This window comes from Echeneis naucrates, chromosome 12 (assembly GCF_900963305.1).
Source record: "Echeneis naucrates chromosome 12, fEcheNa1.1, whole genome shotgun sequence".
Taxonomy (NCBI): Eukaryota; Metazoa; Chordata; class Actinopteri; order Carangiformes; family Echeneidae; genus Echeneis; species Echeneis naucrates.
Genome location: NC_042522.1, coordinates 3,536,925 through 3,563,698, shown reverse-complemented (window position 1 = coordinate 3,563,698; position 26,774 = coordinate 3,536,925). Strand labels below are relative to the sequence as shown.

Sequence of the window (26,774 nt, the reverse complement as noted above, 5' to 3'; positions counted from 1 at the left end):
GCTCAGGCAAAGCCTCAGAGGTTCAAACTGTTTGTGGTATAGTTTAACTTTGGTCAGTTTATTTACTCCTGACAAAGGGCTCCTCAGCTTAAAGTTTGACACTGACTTCCAGGAGCAAACTGTCATTAAAAATGCTACAGTGTGTCTCTGTTTAACAGAGTTCCAAGTTTAAAATAAAATTAAAACATCTTCACATAGACATTGACACAGAGACAAGCACAATCCTTAGAAGCCAAAGAATACAGCAATACTGTTAGTTCAGTGCACAATTATGTGGATAAGTTTAATTAGATGACAGAGAAGGAGAGAGTGAGTGAATTAGGTGGGGAATGACTGAGCCACTTAGTAACAGGATGAATTAGTTAGGGAGTGACCGAGTGAGAGTGAGCTTGTTATGAAGTGAGTGATGAATGAGTGAGGGTGTGTCTAAGTGAATGAGTGAGCAAGTGATAGAGTGATGTAGGCCAGCTGCTGATTAAGTGAAAGAATCATTGAAGGTGTGACGAAGTGAATGAGGGAGGGGGGGACAGAGAAGAATGAGGATGCATCAAGGAAGCGAGCGAGGGAGTGAGTGAGTGAGTGAGTCACTGTCAGCATCTAAGGTTTGGCGCTACAAAAGCTGGTTCATGAGTTCCAGAGTATGGCTGGATCCAGGACAGCCAGCAAACCGAGAAGTATGACCCCACTGAATAACCTGGGAATGGACAGAGCTGAGGACTGAAGGAAACTTCTGAGGTCCATTACCTGGGTCTGGTTGAGGTTGCTGTGTCTCCCTGACTGCGACCTGAGTCTCCCATGTAACTATACCTACCACATAGGCAGAAGATCTTATGGTGTAAGGGTTGGCAGAGGTTTCCAATGGCATTACACTGGTGGGAGAGAGCATCATACTGATTGTTCTTTGAACCTGGATGATAGATTACGGTAAACTCCAACCAATGTCTCAATTCCTCAAGAGCCTGTTTTGCCATCACCAACGTCCCACATTGTAGTGTGCCCTGCTGGGGTTTGGCAATGAGAAAATGAGGCATAGGTGTGGAGTTCATTATCATGTTTATCATGGTCTGAATGTTGTGACAACACAGCTCCAAAGCCAATATCAGAAGTGATGACCTCAATGATGAACTGATGAGAGTGATCCAGATGTACTACTAGAGTAGCACAGGTGAAAAGTTGCTTCAGAGTAACACAGGCAAGATGTGCTGCAGGGGTCCAGAGGAAAGTGGTTGAAGATGATCATATCAAATCAAATCAAATTTATTTTATATAGCATCAAGTCATAACAGAGTTACTTTCTGGCATTTAATATAGAAATGGTCTAGACCAAACACTTCATAAAATGTATAAAAAGAGACCCAGCAAATCCCTTATGAGCAAGAACTTGGCAACTGTGGAAAAACATCCTTTAATATGTGACAATTTGACTGTTGTCAAGGGTGCAGTAATAATGTTATAGTTACTGAGTTAGTTATAGTTATACTGAGTTATAGTTACCTGCAGTAGAGGTTAACACATCCAAGGAGTCGTTTTAGAGTGCAAGGTTTGCAGCACTCTGCTATTGCTTTTAACTTTTTCTGGTCAGTTGTCACCTACCTGCTTTCCAAAATACAGCCAAAAAATATCAGATCGCATGTGATACTCATCTTTCTCTGCCTTGAGAAATAATCTGTTTTCAAGAGAACTTAATTGCCATGAATTCAGTGATAAACTTCTTCAATAGCCTCTATCTCAAGTCCTGACAAGTCCTAAGGCCAGTATGGCTGCTAAACATATCAACCAGGTTGTGCTACCCAAAAGGAACAGAAAGGAAATACAGGTAGACAGCAGGCAAGAAGACAAACTGTGAAGACTGCAGCCAATAAATTTTTCCACTGACTAATCAATGCTTGGATTATGTTGTTTCAGCCAAGCTTGGCTCAACACCAATGGAGCATTATGGGAGGAGATCAAATCAAATCAAATTTATTTATATAGCACCAAATCGTAATAACTTTACACATACAGCAGGTCTAGATCAAAGTCTTTATGGAGTTGTTAAAGAGGCCTCACATGTCCTTCCAAGAGCAAGCACTTATCAACAATTGCAAGGAAAAACTTCCTTTAAGAGGCAGCGACCTTGGGCAGAACCCCAGGCTCAGGGAGGGCAGCCATCTGCCTTGACCGGTTGGGTGGAGAGACAGAGGGGGACAGAGGAGAAGAGGCAGTGAGAAAGAGTGAGAGCCAGTGTGAAGGAGAGGAGGGCGTAGAGGAAGAACATCTCCTATTCTTGTTCTCTCTCCCACCCATCCTCTGTATGTTTTCTGTATGTATTTTCCATGGCAGTGATTGCAACTTGGTAGCACTAAATGTGAAGCAGTAAATATTAGCAGGAGGGGAGAAAAAGAAGTTACAATGGGAAGTGAGTAGTAGTGTGTAATGATAACTAAAGGTAACTCTTGAAGCAACAGGTACTGAGCAGGAACATGGCGCAGAGATGATTCAGCAACTTGCGGACGGGAACAGGAAGAGGACAAAACACATACTATGGGAAGAAACAAAGTCCAAGTCACCTTGGATCACCCTGTCCAAGGTAAAGATGATGCTAAACGCCTCCTGTCCCTCCGCCAATACACATGAAGTGTTGGAGAGATGGTTGTTGAGTTTCACACTTTCACTACTGAGAGTGGGTGGAATGACAAGGCTCTACATGGGGTATTCCAAAATGCATTCTCTGAGACCATCAAGGATGAGTTGGTGACCAGAGACAAGCCTATGATCCTGGAGGAGCTCATATCCCTGGTTGTTCGCTTTGACGACCGTTGTTGGGAGCACCGCCAGGAGAGAACAGACGGAGACATTTGCTCAGTCACTCCTGCTACCTTACCTGTTCCCCAGCCTCTGACCTCTTCTGCTCAGTCTCTTCCAGATCCTGTACCCATGCAGCTTGGCCGGGCCCAACTTACTGCAGAGGAGAGACAGCGGTGAATGAACACCAGATGCTGCTGTACTGTGGCCAGGCTGGCTACTTTGTCTCCTCTTGTCCCCTGCGTCCAGCAAAAGAGGAGGTTAGAGCATTTCCTAGGTTTAGGAATTTCTATGGATGGTTCATTTGCAATTACCGTTGCCTGGCAGAACCCCTCACAGCCCTCACCTCTACTCCTTCACCCTTCCGGTGGAGTATATAGGCAGAGTCCACATTCAGGGAGCTCAAGCATCATTTCCCTTCTGTTCTTGTTCAACTGGACCCAAAATTTCAGTTTGTCATAGAGGTGGATGCATCTGCCGGGGTAGGTGCTATCTTGTCTCAAAGTCCACCCCATGATCACAACCTGCATCCCTGTGTTTTCTGTGAGTTTATGTGTTTCCATAAACTCTTCACCACAGAAAGGAAACTATGGTGTCAGCAACCAAGAACTTCTAGCAATTATGATGGCTCTGGAGGAGTAGTTTGTAGTTTGGACTGACAACAAGAACCTGTCCTACATCCAGGCTACCAAGTAACTGAATTCTTGGAAAACCACGTGGGCCTTGTTTTTTCAGAAGGTTTGACTTCACACTCACCTATCACCCTGATTCTAAGAATACCAAGCCTGACACCACCACCACCAGTTTTCTCCGGACAGCCCCATTGTACCACTCATCTGCATCATCACCACCATCTCCTGGGAGATTGAGTCCCGTGTTTGCTGAACCCAGCAAACCCAGCCTGATCTGCACAATGTTCCAGTAGCAACCTTGTTTGTTCCAGATGCTGTTTGCTCAGACTTTCTCCAGTGGACTCTCTGCTCACCTTACTCACCACCCTGGTGTTAACCAGCCTTCCTGTGCTGACAGTTCTGGTGACCAACTGTTCAGAGGGATGTCAGATAGTTTGTCTCTGCCTGCATAATCTGTGTCCGGAATAAGACCTCCACAAGATCCCCATCGGGGCTGCTCCATCCATTTCCCATACCAAGTCACCCATGGTCATATATTGCTCTGGACCTTTTAATTGGTCTCCCCATATCTAATGGCTGCTTAGTCATCCTAACTATTATTGATCGATATCCGATATTATTGATTGATATCCAAACCTAATGGCAAAATATATGAGCCTTTGTGCTACTTGTGTCAACTCATGGAGCCAATTTGTCCTTCACCTGTCCAATTAGCCCTGGAACCTGAAGTCTTTACTCTGAACTATATGTAGAATCCTCCCACCTGTCTCCAACTGCTCCTCCGCTCTCTCCTTGTTGGCGCCTCTGCATGCATGGCTGGCTCTACAGACTACAGACTCCTTGCTTTGGCCTCACTCCTCCCCCACGCCAAAGACAAAGGGACTGTATGAAGGCTTTCTCTGTGGAGAGAGAACTGTGCTCTGAATTGACTTTTTCTGCCCTGCTCCCTGTTAGTTGCTTTGACTTTAAAAGTTCTTTCCAATTGTTTCCATTCTCCTGTGTAGTGATTTTGGGTCCACACCACACCCGTTACAGTACAATCTGGCCAAACATGGACCCAGCAGACCCCTCCTCTCCCCAGTCTCACCAAGCTTGAGTAGAGGGGATGCCCCAGCAGTACAAGACACAGTTAGCTTCCATCATGGCACAGACTTGACAGTCTGCTTCGGCACTGGAGCAGTTGCTAACAATGCTAGCCACCCAGGTTCAAGAGATAGCCACCTCCATGACACAGCAAGCCGCCTCTGCCTCAGCTCCAGCCCCGATGCTACCATCAGAGCCCTGTGTGTAGGCACTGGAGAGCTACTGTGGGGATTCTGAAGGATGCAATCCGTTCCTGACCTGCAGACCCGTTTCCCTGGGTCTTGATACCACTGGAGGTCTCTTGAGCCTGAAGCAGGGGAAACAGGCGGTAGCCGACTATGCTATCAACCTCCGTGCCCCGGGCGGACCCAGCAACTGGAACTCTGCAGCCCAATATGACTCTTACTTCAATGGACTTTCCCTCTACATCAAGGATGATCTGGTTTCATTTGACCACCTGACACTCCTCGAGGGACTCATCAAGCTGACTTCAAGGCTAGACAGGTGTATTCAGGTGAGGAGCTACTCTGGGAGGGAGTGGACCACCAGCATGGATTTCCACCTGGCACCGACCCTCTCACTGAATGCACTCACGGGGGTGGAATCCATACAGGTGGGACACACCAGCCTAATGCTGGAGGAATGGGAGCGGTGCTACAAGGGAATCTCTGTCTCTACTGCGGCCAGGCTGGACACTTCATCTCCTGTTGCCCAGTAAAAAGGGAGAGCTTAGCATTGAAGCATGGGATCTTGCCGAGCCAGTCCCGGGTGTCTGCCCCTAACTCCAGAGAGTTGTTTCAACCAAACAACCCTTTCCACCTTCATTGACTCTGGAGCAGATGTTAACCTGATCAACAAGGAACTTACCCGTCAGCTGGGTATCGATCAGGTTCCCCTGTTCCGTCCAGTGCCGGCCAGCGCCCTGGACGGTCATCTCCTGGGGACCATCTCCATTCAGACCACACCCATTCCGTTGCTCTTGTCCTGCACCCACCACAAGACAATTCAATTGCATGTCCTGAGGTCTCCCAACCTTCCTATGATCCTCGTTTACACCTGGTTTCGCTGCCATAATCCCCTCCTGTCCCCCTCAGACAGCTTCAAACTGGTTGTTACACTTACACCCATTTGTTCCACCTCTGACCTTGGCAAAGTACCCCCTGATTATTACGACCTCAAAAGGTGTTCCTTGACCCAGTGAAGGTGGTGCAAGAAAGGAGAATGATGCCCAAGCTGTCTTCTCTGATGTACAATAACTCCCACCCCATGAAGGGCACCCTGACTGCACTGGAGAGCTCCGTCACCTTCAGTCTTTCACCCCAAGTGTGTGAAGGAGTGATATCGCAGGTCCTTCTTCTTGCAGGTTATATAACCAGCACTGTTCCCAGTTACCCCCCCACCCCACCCCACATACCCTGAACCTGGACAATCTGACACACTGCACTTTAACGTCCAACACTGTCTCATGAACACTACCAGTTATACATTCAATTTCTATTGTGTGCAATATACATTTATTTATCCATTTATTATGTGCCATAACAATTTGATCTCTGGTATATTAATCACACTAAAATTTCTCAAGTAAATAATATCACAGTTTTTATTTTTATATTTTTCATTTTATTATATATTTTATCTATTATGGTTATTTTTAGTAGCTATTATTTAGTGTACATATTCTTCTTTTATTCTTCTCTTCTATTCACTGTCTGTTTGCTGCTGGAACAATGCAAATTTCCCCATTGTGGGACAAATAAAGAAAGATCTTATACCTTTCGGCCTGATTAACGCCCTGGCTGTTTTTCAGGCCATTATCAATGTTTTAAGGGACATGCTCAACAAGTATGTGTTCATGTTTCTCTCGGTCAAAGCAGGAGCACATTCACGATATCCAGACTGTTCTGCAATGCCTGGAGAACTCCCTGTTTGTTAAAGTAGACAAGTGCAAGTTCCACAACTCCTCAGTCTCTTTCCTTGGGTACATCATTGACCAGAACTGCATTGAGATGGACCCCGCCAAGGCCTCTGCCATCGCCTCCTGGACCATCCATGACTCTTGTAAGCAGTTGCAATGCTTCCTGGAGTTTGCCAACTTCTACCGAAGGTTCCTCCAGGGATACAGCGCTGCGGCTGCCCCGCTCACCGCTATCACTTCCCCCAAGGCACCCTTTCGGTGGTGTCAGGCCACTGAGGAGGTGTTTCAACACCTGAGTGGCTGGTTCAGATCGGCTTCCTATCCTACTGCGCCCAGACAGTTAGTAGTGGAGGTGGACACTTCTGATGTGGGGATGGGGGCCGTCCTTTCCCAATGCTCTGCAAAAAGACCAGAAGCTGCACACCTGCGCCTTCTTCTCCAGGCATTTGTCCCCGGTGGAGAGGAAATATGACATTGGTGACTGAGAATTGTTGGCGGTGAAGTTGGCATTAGAGGAGTGGCGCCACTGGTTGGAGGGGACCGAGTCCCCCTTCCTTGTTTGGGCAGATCATAAGAACCTGGAACATACCTGCTTAGCTAAGAGACTAAACTCTCAACAGGGCAGGTGAGCTGTGCTCTTCACCAGGTTCAACTCCTTCTCCTACCGGCTAGGCTTCCGCAACATCAAGCCTCATGCACTGTCACACCAGTTCATTGTCGGAGAGGCGAACAACTATAACAACTAGACCAGACACTATCATTCCCATTTTCCGCACTCACCTGGGAGGAGTGGGTGAAGGCTGTGCTGGAGGACCAGCCGGGGCCCAGCTCTTGTCCCTAAGATTGGCTGTTCACTCCTCAGGACCTGAGGTCGGATGTCCAGCAGTGGGCCCACGGCTCCCGGCTCACCTGCCACCCTGGAATTCAGCGTACTAAAGAGGTGCAAAGATGGTTCTGGTGGGCACGCTGGAGGACACTAGAGACTTTGTTAATGCCTACCTGGTCTGCGACCAGCATAAGGTGTCCCGCCGGTCTCCTGCCAGTTAGCCTTCATTGGCTTCATTGATAAATACAGCTGTGTCATCTGCATAACAGGATTTGAACCATCTTAGTGCAGTTCCTTTAATTCTAACTTCATGTTTCAGTCTCTGTCATAAAATATTATAATCTATGGTGTCAAATACAGCACTGAGATCTAAGAGGAGAAGTATGGAGGCTGATCCATTGTCTGGAGTCATTAGAACATTATTGGAAACTTTAACCAGTGCTGTTTCTGTGCTGTTTTGGTACTCTAATTCCTGACGTAAACTCTTCGAACAAGCCATTCCTATGCAGATAGTCATATACTTGGTTTGCAACTGCTTTTTCGATAATTTCAACAGGAGTGTCTTTATGGGTCTATAGTTAGCCAAAACATCTGGATCAAGATTCAATTGAGCTGTGACTCTCTGTCAGTCTGGCCAGAGTGCTGAAGAGAAACCTGGGGTTGTTCTTTTTTTTTCTATTTGTGCTGAATAATATGAGCTTCTAGCATTGTGAAGAATGTTTTAAATACTTTTTTAAGCTTTGTTTCCAAGCTAAGTGAAACTCTTCTGAGTTGCTGGAACACCGTTTTCTTTCTAATTTCCATGACGTCTGCTTTAAGGCACAAATTTGAGAACTATACCACAGAGCCAGTCTCCTCTCTTTTATTACTTTCTTTTTGGGAGGGGCAGCATCATCAAGATTTGAACACAGTGTGGCCATAGTGCTAATCCCAAGGTCATCAACCTGTGTATGGGAGAGATCCTCAATTGAATTGGCACATCTTCTATAGTTGAATTTATTCCTTAATGCTGTGCAGTCAATCAATGTAAACTCAAATGTAATGAGGTAATGAAGGGAGTTTTGAGGAAAATTGTTAACTTGTCAATTTTAATGCCATATGTCAGAACAAGATCAAGGATATGATTGACGCAGTGAGTTGGTTCATTGACATGCTGGGAAAAGCCAATTGAGTTTAGTTATGAAAGAAACAGCATGCAAAACTAGAGGAGTCATGGTTCAAATGGTCCTTTTTGTCACAAAGACATTGTGTCCAGGCGTAAAGACAGTGATTTCCTTTCAGAAACATGCAAGCATGTGTACCAATGTTTTTGTGAAAGTGATATTATCATGGACTGAACACATTACACTGATAAAATGCAAAAGCACAAAAGTTAATTTAACATAGTCTGCTGGTAGTGCTCAGCGAGGGCTTTGAGGAAGGCAATCTCACCTTGAATTCTGCGTAAAAGGGGAGATTAACTATAGAACCCCTAAATGATGAAGTAGGGTTAGTCTAGAAATTTTGATCAACACACTCTAAATCGAGATGTTTGCTCTGAAATCATTCTGAAAGTTCTTAGTAATCTTACAGGTATCTCTGGTCTAGATCTATGTTCTCTGATCAGTGACTAAGCAAGTCTGCCTTACAATGGACTGTGTCTAAATCTGTCAGGAGACTGATCCTGTGCCAGTGCTATGCATCTTCTGCATCTGTAGACTGTAATTGGTGATAATAGCTGATGATAACTGGGATCAAACATATTTTTTGGGCTCACTCTCTTACACAATGTAAAATGTGGGTCTACTTGCTGCTGGTTCAATAAAACCTGCAGAAGCAAGACTTTGCACAAATTGGTTGAGTTGTACAAATTGAGCTCTCATTATATTTATGCCATAAAAGTGAAGAGTCTTGTCTGCAAACTGTTCCCATGTAAACGACCACACTGGAACAACAGTGTTGCATCAGACACTGAGTCTGTCTCTGTGATGTCATTGGTGGAAAAGAGCCACGGTGCCACACAGGGCAACCGGGGTCATCTAAATGCCGCTGGTGGCACGAGAGACAAGTGCTCATTCAAAGATGTGTCAGGATACCTTGAACCATGACAGCGCCTAGTCTTAAGCTGAGGTAACTTCAACTCTTCAGAACAGGAAACATTCACACTTAAGAGTTAATGTAGACTATATTTACACTCTGACTAGAAATACTCAGATCTGGAAGCAATAATTACTGACTCTGTTTGCTGGCTCACATCACATCTTTCTTAATTTTGCATTATGAGGGATCAGTAAGTGAATGTCAATAATTAACAACCTGGTGTCCACAGACACACAGTGTCTCAGCTATGCTATACAAGAGGATCTTAATAATTCAGCAAAAGCTGAAGGCTGTAGAATGGGCTGATTATATCACAGATAAAGGGCCTTATTCGACAAGCCTGTTATCAGAAACCAGAAATACTTTACTAATCCCTGGAGGGAAATTCTGCTGCTTGGTAGCTTATCTTCTAGTATACTTCTAGTATATGTTACAGACGGGTTAGGTCTCTTTTTGCGTATATTGCTCCACCACAGCCCCCAGTGAGAAGAATCTAGTTCCCATCAGTGAACCAGCAATTTCTACCTTTTTTTTTCCAGCTTCCTTGCATCATTTTGATTTAAGCAGCCTCCCCAGCAGACTGCAGTATACTTGAAAACCCAGACATCCGCAGTATTTTTCTGCAGATGTTTAGAAATCTGAGCCTCCTTAATAAAAAGAGGCAGCTCTGCCCCTTTCTGTAGAGTGAATTTGTATTAGGGGAGCAGTCTAACTTTTTGTCCAGGTTTACTTCCAGTTATATGTTGGTATATGGCAGGTATTTGGCAACACCTCGATGTCCACTCCACGATTATTCACTAGCTGAAGCGAGATCTTGGAGCTTTGGAAATCTTCTATCGTTTCCTTTGTCTTTGAGGTATTCAGTAGGAGGCAGAGTTTGTGACGCCTGTCACTTTTATCAGAGGTCCTTCGTTGTGGCCTTCCAAGCTAGACCGGTCCTCGGGTGAAGTGGCTATTGCTTTGGCTCGTCCCTCATCTCGGCAATGTTGTCTTTTGTCCGATTGGCTTGATTATTAAGTTAATTTCCGAATTATTCCTCTCTTTCCTAATAAATCCTCTAGCTTCAGGGCATAACAAGGGCGGTTTTTGGATTTTAACTACACCTTTCATTCACAAGTATTAAATTATATGGAAAACAAAGAGAAATATATCGTTTTGATAAGTACAATTTTCTCTGCTTGTTGTGGTTACTTCGGTGGACATGGTTTTATCTCATTCACTGTAAATTAAAATGTTATTGGTTAATCACAACATCACAGAGTAGAAGAAGTAGCAACTGTGGAAGTAGAGAGACATTGGGTTGGTGTGGCTGCAATGTCAAATCTGTTGAATTGGTTGACTATGTTGGCTCTGTCCACATGGCCCAATAATGGCTGTCTTTTTGTTGTTGTTGTAGCCAGGGATAGTGCTGACTCCTTTCCACACCTCACAGATGTTGCTGTATAGTTAATTCCTCTCTATTTTCTTTCTATATTCCACCTTTACCTTGCATTAATGTTCTCTTTCACTCCTTTTGCACCTGCTGTCATCCATATCTACTCAATAAAAATGAGGCAACAGATTACACTTTTCACAATGTTTGGTATTGAGTAAATTTTAATTACATTTAAATGAGTAGATTTGAATCAGAAACAGTACAGAATTAATTAACCTAACTCACATTCATCCATTTCCGGGGCTGCTGGAGCCTATCCCAGCTCACATCGGGCAAGGGACAAGCCTTGGTACACCTTGGACAGGTCGCCAGTCCATTGCAGGGCCAACACACAAGGACAAACAGAGACAAACAACCACTCACACTCCATTCTCCACTCCATCCACCATTCACACCTACGGTCCATTTAACGTTACCAGTTAACCGGAGTACCCGGACACAGGGAGAACATGCAAACTCCGCACAGGACCCAGGCTGTGGGGCAACAGCGCTAACCACTACACCATCCTGCTGCCCTATTTACTTGATTTGAAAAAGATAAATTCCCTAATGTGTAAATTGATTATATCGATATATAATTGAGTAATAATTAACTATATTTATCTGTGCATTAATTTAAATTTATTCAATGCAATGAATTAAATATAAATATTCTTCTTTTTTTAGGAATAACTCGTCTATGGCCCAGAAAGTACAGAACTAAACTCTTTATTAATTCACTTTTGTGCTTTCGAACACATTGTAACACAAAACACATTTTTTTGTAAAAACAAAAATAAATTAAATTTTACACTGATGTATCCATAAACATGTGTTAGCATGCTTGCTCACCTTACTCAACTACGAAATGGAATTAATAATGATCTTAAAGGCCATTTCCAGTCACAATCAATGTTCGTCTCTGAAATCAGGTCACCTATGATACAATCAGTTCATCTCATACAATCCACACAGCTAACTGCAGCGTGTGGACATTTAGATTTAGTTTTGTTCAAGAATACAGTGCTGAGAAAAAGTGCAGTAAAAGTGCACATATGAGTGTACAGCACAGGACATATTTTGATGTGAATGAATGATTCTGTGGTTGCATGTTTCCTCATTTTGCTGTCTACTAATTTGAAGCCATTGTTTAAAAAAAGATAATTTTTTTAATTAATTGGCCAGCCGCTGTAGGTTCGTATTTAATTTAAATGATCTTTTTCCTAATCAGTGCTAACTTGTAAACATAGCAGTCTTTTCAAATTTGCAATTGGCTAGCTCTGTAGAAGCTGAACATTGTATAGCACAACATGTAAACTGCAACTACACTCTCATTTTCAAGCCAGAAGTTTGCTCACACATTTCAAACCAGATCTTTGAAAAGGACAAAATGCTTTAACAATAAAAAAGAAAAGAAATGCCATATTACAGAATGGTGATATGTCCATAAACATGTGTTTCCATCCTTTCTCAACTTACTGAACCACTAAATTAGTTCAAAAATGATCTTAAAGTAAAAATTCTCCATAAGTGCATGTACCAAAACATAAATCATAAAAGTGCAATTTGTACAGATTAAAAACATTTGTACTTTGAACAGTTAAACTAACAACAATTGAAATGTCACTGACATTCATGAGACAAAGGCCAAATCGGTGCCAACTTACAAACATAGCATTTTAAAATGTGCAATTCTCAGGCTCTGTAGAAGCTGGAGAAAAGTCTGTACTGCAACTACAGTCTCATTTCAAGCCAGACGTTTGCTCTCGAGGGACAGCTTTGAATCATCCAGTTCCAAGAAAAGCTTTTGGAATACCTCAAAGGTGTACTTCAGCTGTCTGAGATAATCGAGATTCAGTGCGTAGGTCAAGCCAAGGAGGACAGAGCAGGCCCTCGCAATATCTCCAAGTCCTGTGATGACTTCCATGCTCTCTATGACAATTCCAAAGTTCTTTGGGCTGTTGCATGTAGAAGCTCCAGGCTTTGGGGTCACAATAATTACCATTACGAGCTGTTCAAGTTCCATCAAGTTCTCAGTGTCCTGCAATATGAAATTCTAGGTGTCTTCTGTCAGAAATATATTGCAAGCATATGGCATTATGTTGTGAGGTCCGAAGAAAGGGGGTTGGAGATTCCAATCCCCCACAGCCCTCAAAATTCTAAGAGACTATTGCCTCCGACAGAGATTTCTCAGGTCTCTGTTAAGTGCAGTCCTGGACCCTTATTTGAACCTGGCATCTAGAGACCCTGCTTTCCCATGACAATAGATTGCAGTCAGCACCAAAAAATAAGTATGAACCTGCCTCATGCTGCAGAGAGGTACCCCTTCTCTGACCCTCCACTCAGGCTGACCTGATAACCTTATCGGGCAGCGAACGTAAATTGCCGCTCTGGAATGCATCCATACTCAGAAGGTCACAAGGGTTGATATAATAAGAAATAGGATACCTTGATCAAGTAAGAGACTGCAAGGACGCCAAACCGACTTCTCTGCAAAAACAGGACTTCGTAGCTGTTAAAACCGTTTTTCTATGAGCTAATTTGGCATAGATAGGACTTACACTGAATAATGAACGGCTCCAATCACGCAGCCACAGCACCACCTGATGGCGAGCCATCGGAACCAATGGCGTGTTGCCACCACACCATAACCCAACGTACATGAATTCCCCTCATAAATGTCTGAGAAAGAGAAAAAGAAAGACACTTCATACACTGTCCATAGCCACGTCTCTGGTTTGCCACAGCCAGTCAATATATGCATGAAAATCATCTTTTCTTCGTTCATTTGTTTGTGTGCTCTGTGATGGCGTGGTTGCCTAATAACCATTTAATTGTGTTTTACAGTGAATCAGATAAAACCACGTCCACCAAAGTAACCACAACAAGCAGAGAAAACTGTACTATCAAACGATACATTTATCCTTGTTTTACATATAACTTCAAACTTGGGTGAATGAAAGGCACAGTTAAAATCCAAACACCGCCCTTGCTATGCCCTGAAGCTCAAGGGAGAAATTCAATTGGACCAAATTAGGGCCGACAACCAGACCACACCCATGGGTCAGCCTCCAAATAAACAGAAAAAGAAACTCAGAAGTCAGAATTTTGCCACTAAGCTACAAGGGCTAAGTTCCAAGTTGAAGCTGAAGCTGCTGGAGACCGGAACAAGTTTGGCTGCACGGCACTCAGCCTCCAGCGTCTCTAGAGTTGCCGTGGTAACCAGGTCCTCTTGTGCCGCCCGCGGCTCCAGTCTGTTTTCATCAGGAAAGAGAAGAATAATTCGGATATTAACTTAATAACCAAGCCAATCGCACGAAAGACAACACTGCCGCTGAAGAGAACGAGCCAGACCGACAGCCACTTCAGCTGAGGACCAGTCTAGCTTGGGAGGCCACGACGAAGGACCTCAACGTGGCATCTGCTCTTTGGGTGGCCAGTTGAGTCGTCTACCAAGTAATGTGGCATTTATCTGCTTCCCCAGCGGGTTGTTCTGAGTGGTGAGAGACATGGCTAACAGACAACAGTGAATCAACTTTTAGTTTTAGAGCTCTCCTTCCTCAGACAGACTCCCCCTTGTATTTTGATAAACGATCTGCCATTCATTCACCCAAATCCTCAAGAATCACCAGCCGCATAATTATCATTGTTATATCATGCCATTCCATTTACATATCCAAGCTCACCGGTTTCACCTAGTTTATGCTTTGAATTGCACCTGTATATAATGAGCACGTTTTATTTCCCCTTTTTTAATTAATAAGAACCCTCATAAATTAAGCCATTGTTACACTCCTTCCTTAAGTAATTGTTCTTACGTCAATCCACAGTAAAGAACATCCCTTCCAGATTGAGATTTGATCAGAGGCAACACTATACGCCATCCAAGGCACAACAATTACTAGACAATACATTCATTATTGTTGTGATAGCATATAAATCTATTTTATCAAATTTTATTTTCTCGCAGGCCTTGGTCTCAAATTGTTTTTTTCTTCTCTATTTTGATGTTTTTACATTCTACAATTGGTCATCCATTGTAATGAGGGCTTTATGCTGTTCAACTATTATATCCCTTTCTATTAACAGTATCTTGTGGAAGAATAGTGTTCATCCCTCTAGTTGAGTTCAGAGATTTGGAGAATTTATGATTTATAAATTTTCGAGCATTCAATATTTTTAGCCACTGTCAGAGTACTTGAAGTCCCCCCTCCACAATATTTGCATCTTTATACATTCTGGAATTTTTAACGAGGGAGTGTCAGTAGATGTAATTTTAAGGATTTTAATGACATAAATGAAACTTTTTTTGGAAAAATAATGTTCGATAAATTATTCAAAGAATATTTTTATACATCTTAAAGTCAATTTGACAACATTATTTGGAAGCAATCCCTTACAGGGTCATCGTTTTCACATTTCCATTATCTCTTAACAGGAATTGCAAATTACAACTCAATCATAATTGAGAAAAGGTACCTAATTTCCAATCTCAAATGTGTGATGCTGCTTTGAATCCACAGATTTTACACTGCTGTCTCACTTGGAGCCAACTCAGGACGAAACACAAAGTTTTAAATGTGAGATGTGCCTTTCAGCTTCACATTACTTATTTACAAATGAAAATCACCCCTGGTGTCAATGAAATGAATTAATGAAAGTATATGCATATTTGTAGATCCTAGGAATGAGAGAAGTGGGTGTGATTTCAGCATTTTAATGATATAACTGAAATTTCCTGAACAACAATATAAACATCAATGCCAACATAATAACATGAATAATTGCCAGTCTAAATCGTTCATGAACTGATTTTACATGCGTTGTCTGTCTGTCTGTTTGACTGTAAAGCAACAATAACATGGTCTGAGTTATCAAACCACAGAAAATATGCACCCAGAAAACACGTGATTTTTTTAATCGTTAAAGTACGGAAAACCATGTTTTAAAAACTTATTAAAAGAAAAATAAATGTCTGCTCTACTGTGAGACACTGGGGGCGCGCAACATGATGATATATTTTTAAAAAGTAACGGTGGGAGTCACTGTTTTATTAGGCAACTATTTTATGGCTAAATGTAGACTTATTTCAGTACAAACATCACTTAAATGACTTGTTAATCAGCTCCAACTATCAAACCAAACACCGGCGCTAATCAGATATGATTTTTTTTTTTTTTTTTTCAGAAACTGTAAAATTAAAAAGTCTGTGCCATGTTAAGCCTTCTCTCGTCCTGCTAACGTTAGCTAAGTGCTAATTACTAATTAATTAGTGGCCATTACCATGCTAAAATGAACAGATTTAAGCAAGAAAAGAAATAAAATTGCGACTCTAAAACGTAACACTGCCAATAAACTTACTTCAAGTGTATTTGGGTAAGTTGCCTTCACATCTGCAAGTTGCAGCAAAACAGACGAGAACTTGCGTTATCTGCCCGGGAAGTCAAGCGCCACACAGGAAGTAAAGCTAACGGAAGTGCGTCAAGTGCGGGCCGAAATATAAGATGCTTTTCTAGCAATAACCCCCAATATATCTGTTTTTGCTAACGTGTCCAACCTTAATATTAAACCCAATATACCTATTTAAGCAATTTTATAAAAACATGCTGAGGATATATCAACACGCAAGGGACGTAGGAACCATAATAGCGGAATGCTAAGCCGCATCCTTCAAAATAAAAGTTTGACTTCGCTACATATGAATCCTTCCAAAATGTATAATGCAATGCTCATATTATAGCGCAATAAAACCACACTAGGCCTACTAACGAACATTCTGTTGCCTTGGCAACAGAAGCCAACTTTATTTTGCTGCTGAGTCTCTTTTGTAATAGCTACCTGTGAAAGAACATTCTATATTGTAATAGACTATAACCTTCCACTACATGCGTTCTTCTTACAAGGCCAGTGATAATAAAATAAGTTTTCTTACCTTAGTGAACCAGTTCAATTTTGCAAGTTGAGTAATGTCGAAGAAGACGAACCTTCACTGTTTGCACTCTCTTCAAATGTCTTGTGGCTAAATGATAGCGTGCTGCAGTAAAAAAAAAAAAACGTACTTTGACAGGAAGTGCTTCTGAATTAAAATTTGCCTGATTACATTAATTTGAATTCACTCAGTATTCTGTCTATTTAGGATTTGGTAAACATAATGCTTATGTTTTATTTAACTACAATGGGTGGATTTTATTCCAAACATTTTTATTTGAAATTTAATTAAATATTCACCTCAAAATCAAAAACACAATATCTTGAATATATTTCACCTGATACATTAATTCAAATCTACATCACCACAGAATCATTTCTTACAGTGATGTGGCTTTTGATCAATGGTTATTATTTAACAGTGTATAGTCTTTGCAGCTATCATAGTGTCTCTGCAGAAGTTGATGTGTTCATTTAAACAACTAATCTGACTGTTGATGCCGATACTATTTCCACCAGTTTCAAGCAACACATTCCAATCTTTGTATTCACTTTGTATTCCCTTCCCTGAATGCCTTCTAACGTCATTCTCCTCAAGTGTCCATTTCCTGACTGTGCGACTACTTGCTAATGGCCTAATTACACAGGGTTTATAAGGTTTGCAGAAGAACTGGGCTGTGAGCTGACCTGTATGAAATAATCTGTGTTTCACAGACTGAAATGAGCTCCTTGTATAACAGCTTCGCAGATAAAGTAATAGACACAGAACTATGATTTCATCAATATAACTTTTTGAAACAAAAACACAAAAAAGGACTCTGAATCATAATATATTTTCATGACAACAATATATAATACAATAGAACTGAACAATAAGGTGTTTTTGTCACTTTGTGGATGATATTTTAATGACAACAATAGTCTGACCAAACGTCCTCTTTTCCCCGGATATGCCCACTTTTTACGTGCAGTCCATGGCGTCCGGGGGGGTTTTATTAATTGATGATAATGTCCGGGTTTCCTTGTGTGCGTATATGTGTGTGCTTTAATTGGCCAGTTCCCTTCAGTGTGAACTCTGTTGGACATAAACAGAGGCAGCTTAGGTGGTGTAGGTGAAACTGGCCTAAGTGGAGTTTAGGGGGCAGTGTGAATTATTGAACTGGAGCACTCACACAATTAGATTATCTGCCTGAAGCAAAATTTTAAGAGAAAATGGGAGAAGGCAGCAAGTATTAGAATACTAATTCACAAGGGAAATATAGTATGCTTGTCTCTGTGCAACCAAAACAGGAAGAATATGAGGCTGTCTCTATCTGCTGAGGTATTCCCAAGGTATTGGAAATAGTTGAGGGCAAAACAACTAAAGAAGAAGAGTCTCTGTTCCTATGATGTAACTACTATGGAAACATTTCAAATTTAATTTTTATGTGTTTTATTGGTCCCCATATATCACTTAGTGGAATATTCTCTGAAGAATCCCAATACTTAACAAGCATTTTGACACATCACAACTTCAACAAAATCTGCAGCTCTTGATTGGAATGTTGAACTCGGTGGCATTGTTCTTTTCATATTTGAATGAATTGTGCACTCATGCAGTGCATGAATAGGTTAATGAGGTGGACATTGTGTTTCTGATGATGTTGTGAAGTCAAGACAACATAGAGCCTCACTGATTGTTTTGTTTTGTAAGCAACGCACACTGCTCACCCTCACATGTGCAGTTGTGACTGCTGATAATGATGATATGGTGACACAAATGAAATGAGTGATTACAGATGGTTCTAACACAAACATTTCCTTGGACTTGCACAGGTGTGGACTTACCATTAGGTGAGAGACCTAGAGAGAGATCATGTTTTTTTCTGTAGGCCTGTGTAATGTGTCTATGTGTGAACTTGTTGTTCATCACACTGAATGTGCTAGTTTTAGCTCCTGTACACAAAAATTGGTAATCTGTCTGTTGTAGGTTTGCATCTGCCATGACATCCCCAACTCAGCTGTCACCAGTGTCCCACACCTCTCCTGCCACTCCAAGGTTCCCCCCCTCAGAAATGTCGCCACCTCTGTCCAGCCTGGGCATCTCTGTCCCCTCGGTGGCTTTAAGCCCCTCTGGGGAGGAGGAGTGCCCTCTGCTGTTGTCAAAGTCTCTTCAGCAACACAAGTCCTCCAATTGGAACACAGAGAAGAGGAGGTCTGCCCACTACAACTATGGTCATGCAGCAGACAGCTTACCACCTAGCCCAATGTTTTCTATGGAGGACATTACAAATGACCATGACAACACAGATCCCAGCTGCAAGCCCTCAGCATCACCTGAGCAGGTACTTCACACAAACAATAACATCAGTGACTGCAGCACCCAGACAGCAGCCATCACAAATGGGCAACTGCTACATGACATGGAGACAGACAGCACTGTAGCCCTGGAGTTCAAGTCTCTGAACCACAGCAGGACTAATGCAGCAGCACCATACCACCACATGCAAATTCAGTGCTCCAGCTCTGCCAAACTGCATCCAGTTGCTGTGTGAAGAAAAGAGAAGAAATAATTAACATTAAACCTTTATTTTCTATAAATTATTTGATGTGTAAAAACTGTTATAGATGAAAAATGAATCTTTTATTTTAGTGACAGTGAATAAAGAATTTTATATAAATGTACACGTGTTAATGTCTTGTAGGAAAAGTGCCATACACTGGTATGTTGTCGCAGAGAAATATAATCTGTGCCTTCTTGTTAAAGGTTTAGGGGAACTGCAGCAATGCACACATGGCCAGATATCCACCATCTTAATCCTTCAGTTAGCTTTGAAATCACTGTGCTGGCTGTAGGCAGAAAGGGCCCCACAAAACGTTTAGGAACAAGTCTTGTGTAGCCGAGGTGCATGCTCCACCCCTTTTTACCCAGTCACTTGAGAGCTGACTGTGGAAACACAAAGCTGAGCTTTAACATTTGGACTGATATTTATAAGTAATTAACGAATTAGCTGATCAGCCAATTTGAATAGAAGGTGATTATTAGATTTTTACCCATCAGTGGACTATGACACTAGAGGTGATCTCTGAACTCCTGCTGGAGAGTCAAGTCTATATTGTTACTAACCCTTTAATAGTAATGAGCTTTAACACAACCCCAGATATTTCTATTCTATATTCTGCATTTTGAAGTTTATAGTTTCAATATTAATGGTACTGCACTGGTTCATGGGTCGAACTCAGTGCTGTAGGCTGTGGTTAGGGTTTTCCCATACTGTTTGAAGGCTTTGGCCAGTCTACGTACTGACTCAGAGGACATCTACATCACCAGTGTGTTACTGGTTCCATCTCTACATTTGATATCAGAATGTCAACCAAACTAAAGACTGAATGTGTGGTCCTGTCCTGTAAAGACATCCTGTGCTCCTGACTCGTGTTCGGATTAAAGGAAGTATAAACCTGATGCTGATCGGCGCTCATTGGTTCATCTGTCTGGTCAGACTTATCCAAACTGTGACCATTTGTGTGTGTGTGTGTGTGCACACCTATTGTTTCTTGTGTTCATTCTTCCTGTGTGTGTGATGACTTGTCAAAGAACATGGGACTCTCCCATCATCCAGCTGTATGGTATGAACAGTGAGTAAGATCTTTGGGTTGGTAATCAGACACAGTATATCAGACCTGTTTTAATGGTGGCCACACTTCTGCATTTTATATCTACACTCAGATTAGTTTGTATTTTTTTTTGGTAGTTCCTGCTAACTAAACATTAATTACTATGGCAATATATGGTAAACACATTTATATTTTACCAAAAAGATTTAAAATGATATATGCAGCCATTTGTTCCACATAGTTATTAGTGCTTAGTAAGAAATAACTTTTATGTGTCATATTTTGCCACTTGTATGTGTAACACTATGATTCATTGATTTTAGGTCTAGAAATGTCTTCAAATTATGTAAATACACCATGAAAACTTAAGCGCTGTTGTTTCTTATTAAATGTTAAATCACTTTTGTGTTTTGTGACTCACTGTTCATTTAAGTGTCACCAACACTCATTTTCAACACACTTTATTTAGTTAATATATACACATACACACACATATATACATATATACATATGTATACACGTGTATGCACGAACCTCTGTGGTACACTAATCTGGTTTTTCCTATGGACCTGAACAAATTAATTCCAGGGTTATCAAGGCCTCTTCCAAAATAACATCATCACCATAGTACACTGATAGTACACTGAGATAGTACACTGAAAAAAGTTATCCTGACCCCTAGTAAATTTACATGTAAAAAATTAGGCATATTTAGTAGAAATACATTTGTTAATTGACTACAGTTATAAAATATAAGTAATTCCAACATAAAATGTCGAAATTGCGGCAATCATAAACAAATCAATTAAATTTAACGAAAAAAATGCGTTCTTCCAAATTTGATCGTAACATCCTGTTTGGGGTTTGAATTTCACGTATGCACAAACACATATTCCACCAATTCAGGATACTGGGGCACACGCAGTGGTACCAACTTAGCAACTTTGTCGCTATATTTAAGTTTAAAGAGTTTTCAGACCCCTCTAGGGACTAATTTTGAAAAAAAAAAAAAAGCGATTAATGACTTTTTGTGGTGTCATTGGAGACTCTGATGTTAAAGCACATATCACCTACTCTTCTCAACAAGCAGCGTGTGCTGCTGTTAGCCTCCCCCCCATCCCACAGCACTCACAGGCAGCCCAGTACTTGCGTGTCACAGCAGTCCCTCCCAGCTGCAGTCAGAGGAAACACGTGCACTCCGCCGCTGGTGTTGAACCCGTAGGCTGAACCAGGGTGGGAAGTAAATGTAAAACTTTCTTTGTCTAAAACAAATCACTGCAGTAAAATAAATCACTGCATTTCCCTCACACAGCCTCACTCACTTATTTACCTTGTCCACTGTGTGTGTGCCTCTCTGTGAAACCGAACATGTCTAAGTCTAAACTGTACAGTCGAAAATACAGGAAGGAGTGGGAATCGAACCCAGAGTTCAAAGGCTGGTTGAAGCCATTTATTGGTGATGATACATGGGCATACTGTATGTACTGTAAGGCTGATTTCTATGCCAAACTGTGCAATATAAAAAAACAAATGACAACACAAAAACACATTCAAAAGGCAAAGCCATATAACACTTCCACACAAAACAAGCTTCCATTTATGGTAAAAAAAAATAAATAGATTCTACAAAAAAGGTTGAGGCCACCATGGCATTAGCTATCGCTGAACACTGTTCAGCTGGGATGTGACCACATTGAAGAAGCATGTAGAGTGGCTTTCTCAGACTCAACTGCTGCTACCCACTTCAAAATGCACAGGACAAAGTCCACAGAAAGGATCAATGGTGTTCTAGCACCTTACTTTCTGAAAAAATTGGTTGCAGATGTGGGTGACCAGTGTTTCAGCCTCCTCCTTGATGAATCCATGGATGTCAGTGTTTCGAAGTACCTGGGAGTTGTAATAAGGTACTTTAGTGACAGCAAGCAGACAACTGTGTCTACATTTCAGGGGGTTGTTGAGTTGGAGGGAGGAGATGCCAGATCTATAGCCCGTGCTGTTGTGGCTTTCCTTGAGAAGTGTAGCCTTAAAAAAGAAAAACTCCTGGGGATAGGGACTGACAATGCCTCTTTTATGACGGGGATTAAAAATGGGGTCCATACAGTGCTGAAGTAGGAATATGGCCTCAAAGATCTTATGCTTATTCATTGTGTGTGTCACTCTCTGCAGCTTGCTGTTAGTCATGCTTCAAATGACACCATCCCTCGTAGTGTGGAATACTTGGTATGAGACTTACAATTGGTTTTCAGTGTCTCCAAAATGCAGGGAGGCTTACATGGCCATATATGAGACTATCAACTGTGGTGAGAAACTCTTACCGATAACTAAGGTGTGTGCCACACGTTGGCTCTCCATTGAACCTGTGGTTTCACTCATTTTGGACCAGTGGGAGGAACTTAGGCTGCATTTCTCAGTCATAACGTCCAGTGAACACTGCTGCATGGCTGAGGTTTTATACAACATGTATAATGATCCTCAAAACATCTTGTAGCTAACATTTTTAAAGTCAGTGCTGGGTGAGGTACAGTTGGCCATCAAGGCTTTTGAGGGAGAGCAGGTTGATCCTCTTAAGCTACTTGACAGCTTGTTGAGCCTGATAAAGTCTGTGAGTAGCAGGGTGCTGAATCCACTGGCAAATGTTAATGTGCTCAAAGGGCCAATAGATGGACACATCAGTCCAAAACCATACCTTGGTAACCTTTTTGAGTCCAAGGCGGCTGAGCTCCACCTTGCATCTGAGGATGAGAACAATGTAAGAAAGCGCTGTGTAGCCTTCAACATCTCCCTCACTCCCTCTCCCTAATGAGTTGAGGGTGAGACTGCCAGACAACATCGAAGAATTGCAGTACATGTCAAGGAAACACTGAAGCACAATATGTGCCCTGGAGAAATTGTAAAAATTAGCAAACTTCTTGGCTACTCCCCTGCAGAGATAGACAAGATTATCCAGGAATGGCGTGTCATCCATCTTTGTAAATGGAATGAGACAAAACACACACCAGACTTCTGGAGTGAGATTTGGAAGTTCAGGGATGCAGCTGATACCAACCTGTTCCAAGAAAGTGCCATGGCTGCTGTGTCTGTGTTGTCATTGCCACACTCGAATGCTGAAGTTGTGAGAGTATTTAGCCAGATGAGTGTGGTAAAAAGTAAACTCAGAAATCGGATGTCCTTGCAGACCCTTAACTTCATCCTGTACATCCGGTATGGACTGAAGCTGTTTGGTGAGGCTTGCTATGAGCACCAGCTTGATAATGTTTTGCAGCTTTTTGGCACATCAGCTGTTTCTCATTTAAGTCAGCTCCCTCAGTTGCTGAACCTGCCATAAAGAGCCTTGATGATGTGATGATGAAGTGATGATGACCCACTCTTTCTGTGAGCCAGCGCAGCATCTGTGTGTGTGTGTGTGTGTGGATGGGGGTCTGGGGGAAAAAAAAAGCAAACAATGAACATGCGTTAAGGCCAGACTAACATCATTGTCTCACATTTTTTGAGACAATGACACTGGCAGTTTTTTTTTATTGTCTCTTTTTGGTCCATTTAGATTTAGATTGTACAAACTGTTTAAAATGTTATAGTTAAAATGTTAATGTTTTACTGTGATTTGTTGTTGTTTAAAACCAAAGAAAACTAAAAAAAAAACAAAACCCCAAAAACAACCAAAAAAACCCCAAAACCTCAGTCACTCCGCCAAATTGTCTCAATTGGGTCATTTTTGCCGGTCCCAAGCCTGGATAAAAGAGGAGGGTTGGTATTGTGATATAAAAAAAAAACAAGAATCAACAGAAGAAAGTTCATTTGTAGTTCTAAGCATATTTGGAGTGGTTTTTACTCACTTTTTTTGTCTCTCCCACGACGTTGTTCCTCTTCCTTACAGCGTGACAACGTGCTCCTAATATTATCCAGTGTCGGTGGGTTAACACGAATCAGCTCATTTTAATTTGGCTTTAATTCTGCTTGAAGCCTGGTTGTGGGCAGGCTACTGGAGATGTTGAGGGGAGTGTGCTTTGATTCTCAGGCTTCCGACAACTTGACTCCTGCTCCAGCAGATCACCTATCTTCTTCAATACGTGTCCGACGCATTAATTGCCTGGCTTGCTGCAATCTGAGGGTATTTGCTTTTCCGGCCGAGGCAGCACATGTGTGGGCGGCCGTTATCAACACGTCTTCTCTGCTAAGTTTAACACTGATGCAGCTGACTCGTTTCAGCGGTGTATGAATAGCCGATGTTGATTGTGCAGTGAATACTTTGGATGACGGAAAAAGTCAGTCTTACACTATGAAATGGTTATTCGTAGTATGCACAGGTTTTACTCACTTGATATGGCGATACAGCCAGGGACATGGCATTTATTACAACCACAAAACAAACGTTATGACTGGTGAGCATCTGTTAATCGTTAGCATGTTCTGCAGGGAAGAAGGAACAACTGCAATTCCAACAACCTGTGTTATTGTTTGAGCATGGGCATCATAGGAAAATTTCAGTATTTTCTATCAATGCATTTCTTTCAATTCATGATTTTAATAATGTTAATAGATTAGAATAGATTCATTTTCCATTAATGAATGCTGTGAACTATGATCATATAGCAGTAGTGTAGCACAGAAAGTAATCTAGTAATGAATATATCTAAAATAATGCTTAAAAAAAAACATCTTTCCTTACTTAACTCTAATCTGTGATCTCTTTCATATTCCTGTAGCACTGAGGAACAGCTGAGATGTAGACTTACTCATAATTTGTATATTTGTGTTCACTTGGCAGGTTTAATTAATCGTATTTTAACCCAAGCTTGGGACCTTTATATTGTTAGGGTAAGTACATTTAACAAACTGATTCCTCACAGCAATGTCAAACTTGGAAGTAACAACAATCAGTCAGTTTAAATTAACATTAATTTCATACTTAATTTGCCAATTTTGCCGAGGATAGATAATATAGTATTGGTGTCTAAAGGTGTGTGGTATCTTTCTTTAGGTTGCTCTGTGGTCATCAGAAAAGGATAGGACAAGCAAAGAATGTTGGGAATTTAAAAGTGTTGACAAGATCATCATAAGGTGTAGTAACCATGATTACCTACACGCATGGCGTAGCTTTAACTACACGTGCTGTATGATTCTGACTGCATAATTAAAGATGTGTCCCTGAGGTGAAGTATTGTGTGAATTTTGATTTCTTGTCTATTTTTTTTGTGTTTGTTTGTCTACCTTATGTGGCAGTGTAAACACTGTGGTGCTGAAGGGTCTAGACGCTCTGTCAAACAAGACATAGTCATCATATTAAGTCCATACATCTAGATTGCCCATGCTTTTTTAAGACTTGGAATTAGTTTTTAACACACTTGTCAAGGAGCCATAGCAATGCCACAAAGCACAAATTTATATTTTCCTGTCAGGTGTAGGGTTTTAGTGAACTTGGAAGTGTGATTATTTTGCACACATAACCCATTATCTAAGAAACAGTGAGACAGTTGTATGTTGAAAGGCTGTGAATACAAATCCAATGTAGAGAAAAGACCACTTACAGTGTATCAGTTTGTCTTCTTTCTACATGGTTGTTTAAAGAATCAGAGCTTTTTTTTTTTTTTTTTTTTTTTTTTTTTTACAAACATTCATGTATCTTTGTTTTTTGTTTGTTTGTTTTTTTTTTTTTAACTGCTTTTGCTATCTCGGCCTTCGGTATTTATAGGTATTCATCTTATAAAAAGATTCTTGCATTATTAGACTGCTCTGATGTGAGATTACAAGAATTTGTGTCATATTAAAGTTGGTTGTTTAAACAGATTTTTGTGTTTGATGCTTAGTGTTAAATGTATTAAAAGTTGAACTACTTATTGTCAAAACATTCAGTTAGAATCAACAACAGTAAAAAGTTTACATTTCAACAAATTAATTGGTTTGAAAAAAAAATTGAAAAAGCATACGTAATTTTTTTAAGTACATTCAAATGGATTTAATTGGACTTACTTAGGAACTTAGGACTTAGGACTTAGAAAATTTAAGTGAAATGCACTCAAAGTTATTTAGGTACAATCAATAATATAGTTTATTTGAATGTACTTCAAAATTATTAGTTGAATCAACACAAATACTACATCAAGCTTCAGATAAAATTATTTTGTGCAAAACAAAAATAATGTTTTGTTCCTTCAACAAAACATTTTTTTCAGTGTAGTGCTCCCTGCTTAGGCTCAAGAGAAACTGCTGTTGCACAAGAATAATGAAAACCCACTTTCTGTCATTCTGGAAAAAAGATCAGCTCTCAACATTAAGTGAGCCACATCAGCACAAATATACCGGTCTGTATGAGCCTGATAACTGTTATTAGTCAAGTTTCAATATTTTACATCTTCATTTGTTTTTAACAAACACTGCTTAAGATAGTGTGTTATTTAAATTGAAAGTCCATCTGCATTTCAACTTCAGCTGTCTTATTTTGAAAGTCCTAAGAAGTGCCATCTTGTTTCCAGGACAGCCCACACGCTCTCTGAGGCTCTCAAAAATCCTTTCACAGCC

At 41.1% G+C, this 26,774-nt stretch overlaps 2 protein-coding genes across 4 annotated transcripts in view; both read left to right on the top strand.

The window, feature by feature from the left end:
* The window catches only part of nrg1 (neuregulin 1), a 50,746-nt gene extending 30,097 nt beyond the window's left edge, over positions 1–20,649 (top strand). For all 3 annotated transcript variants that reach the window (XM_029515557.1, XM_029515555.1, XM_029515554.1), the window contains exon 8: positions 18,634–20,649. In XM_029515557.1, the coding sequence (XP_029371417.1) occupies positions 18,634–19,198 (565 nt within the window). In that variant the 3' untranslated portion in view covers positions 19,199–20,649. The remainder of the gene's footprint in view (positions 1–18,633) is intronic.
* LOC115051843 (uncharacterized mitochondrial protein AtMg00860-like) lies at positions 2,436–7,442 on the top strand. The gene is made up of 2 exons (XM_029515558.1): positions 2,436–3,044; positions 6,374–7,442. The coding sequence occupies exons 1-2, from the start codon at positions 2,976–2,978 to the stop codon at positions 6,887–6,889; spliced, it is 585 nt and encodes a 194-aa protein (XP_029371418.1). The 5' UTR covers positions 2,436–2,975; the 3' UTR covers positions 6,890–7,442.
* Positions 20,650–26,774: the final 6,125 nt, after the last annotated feature.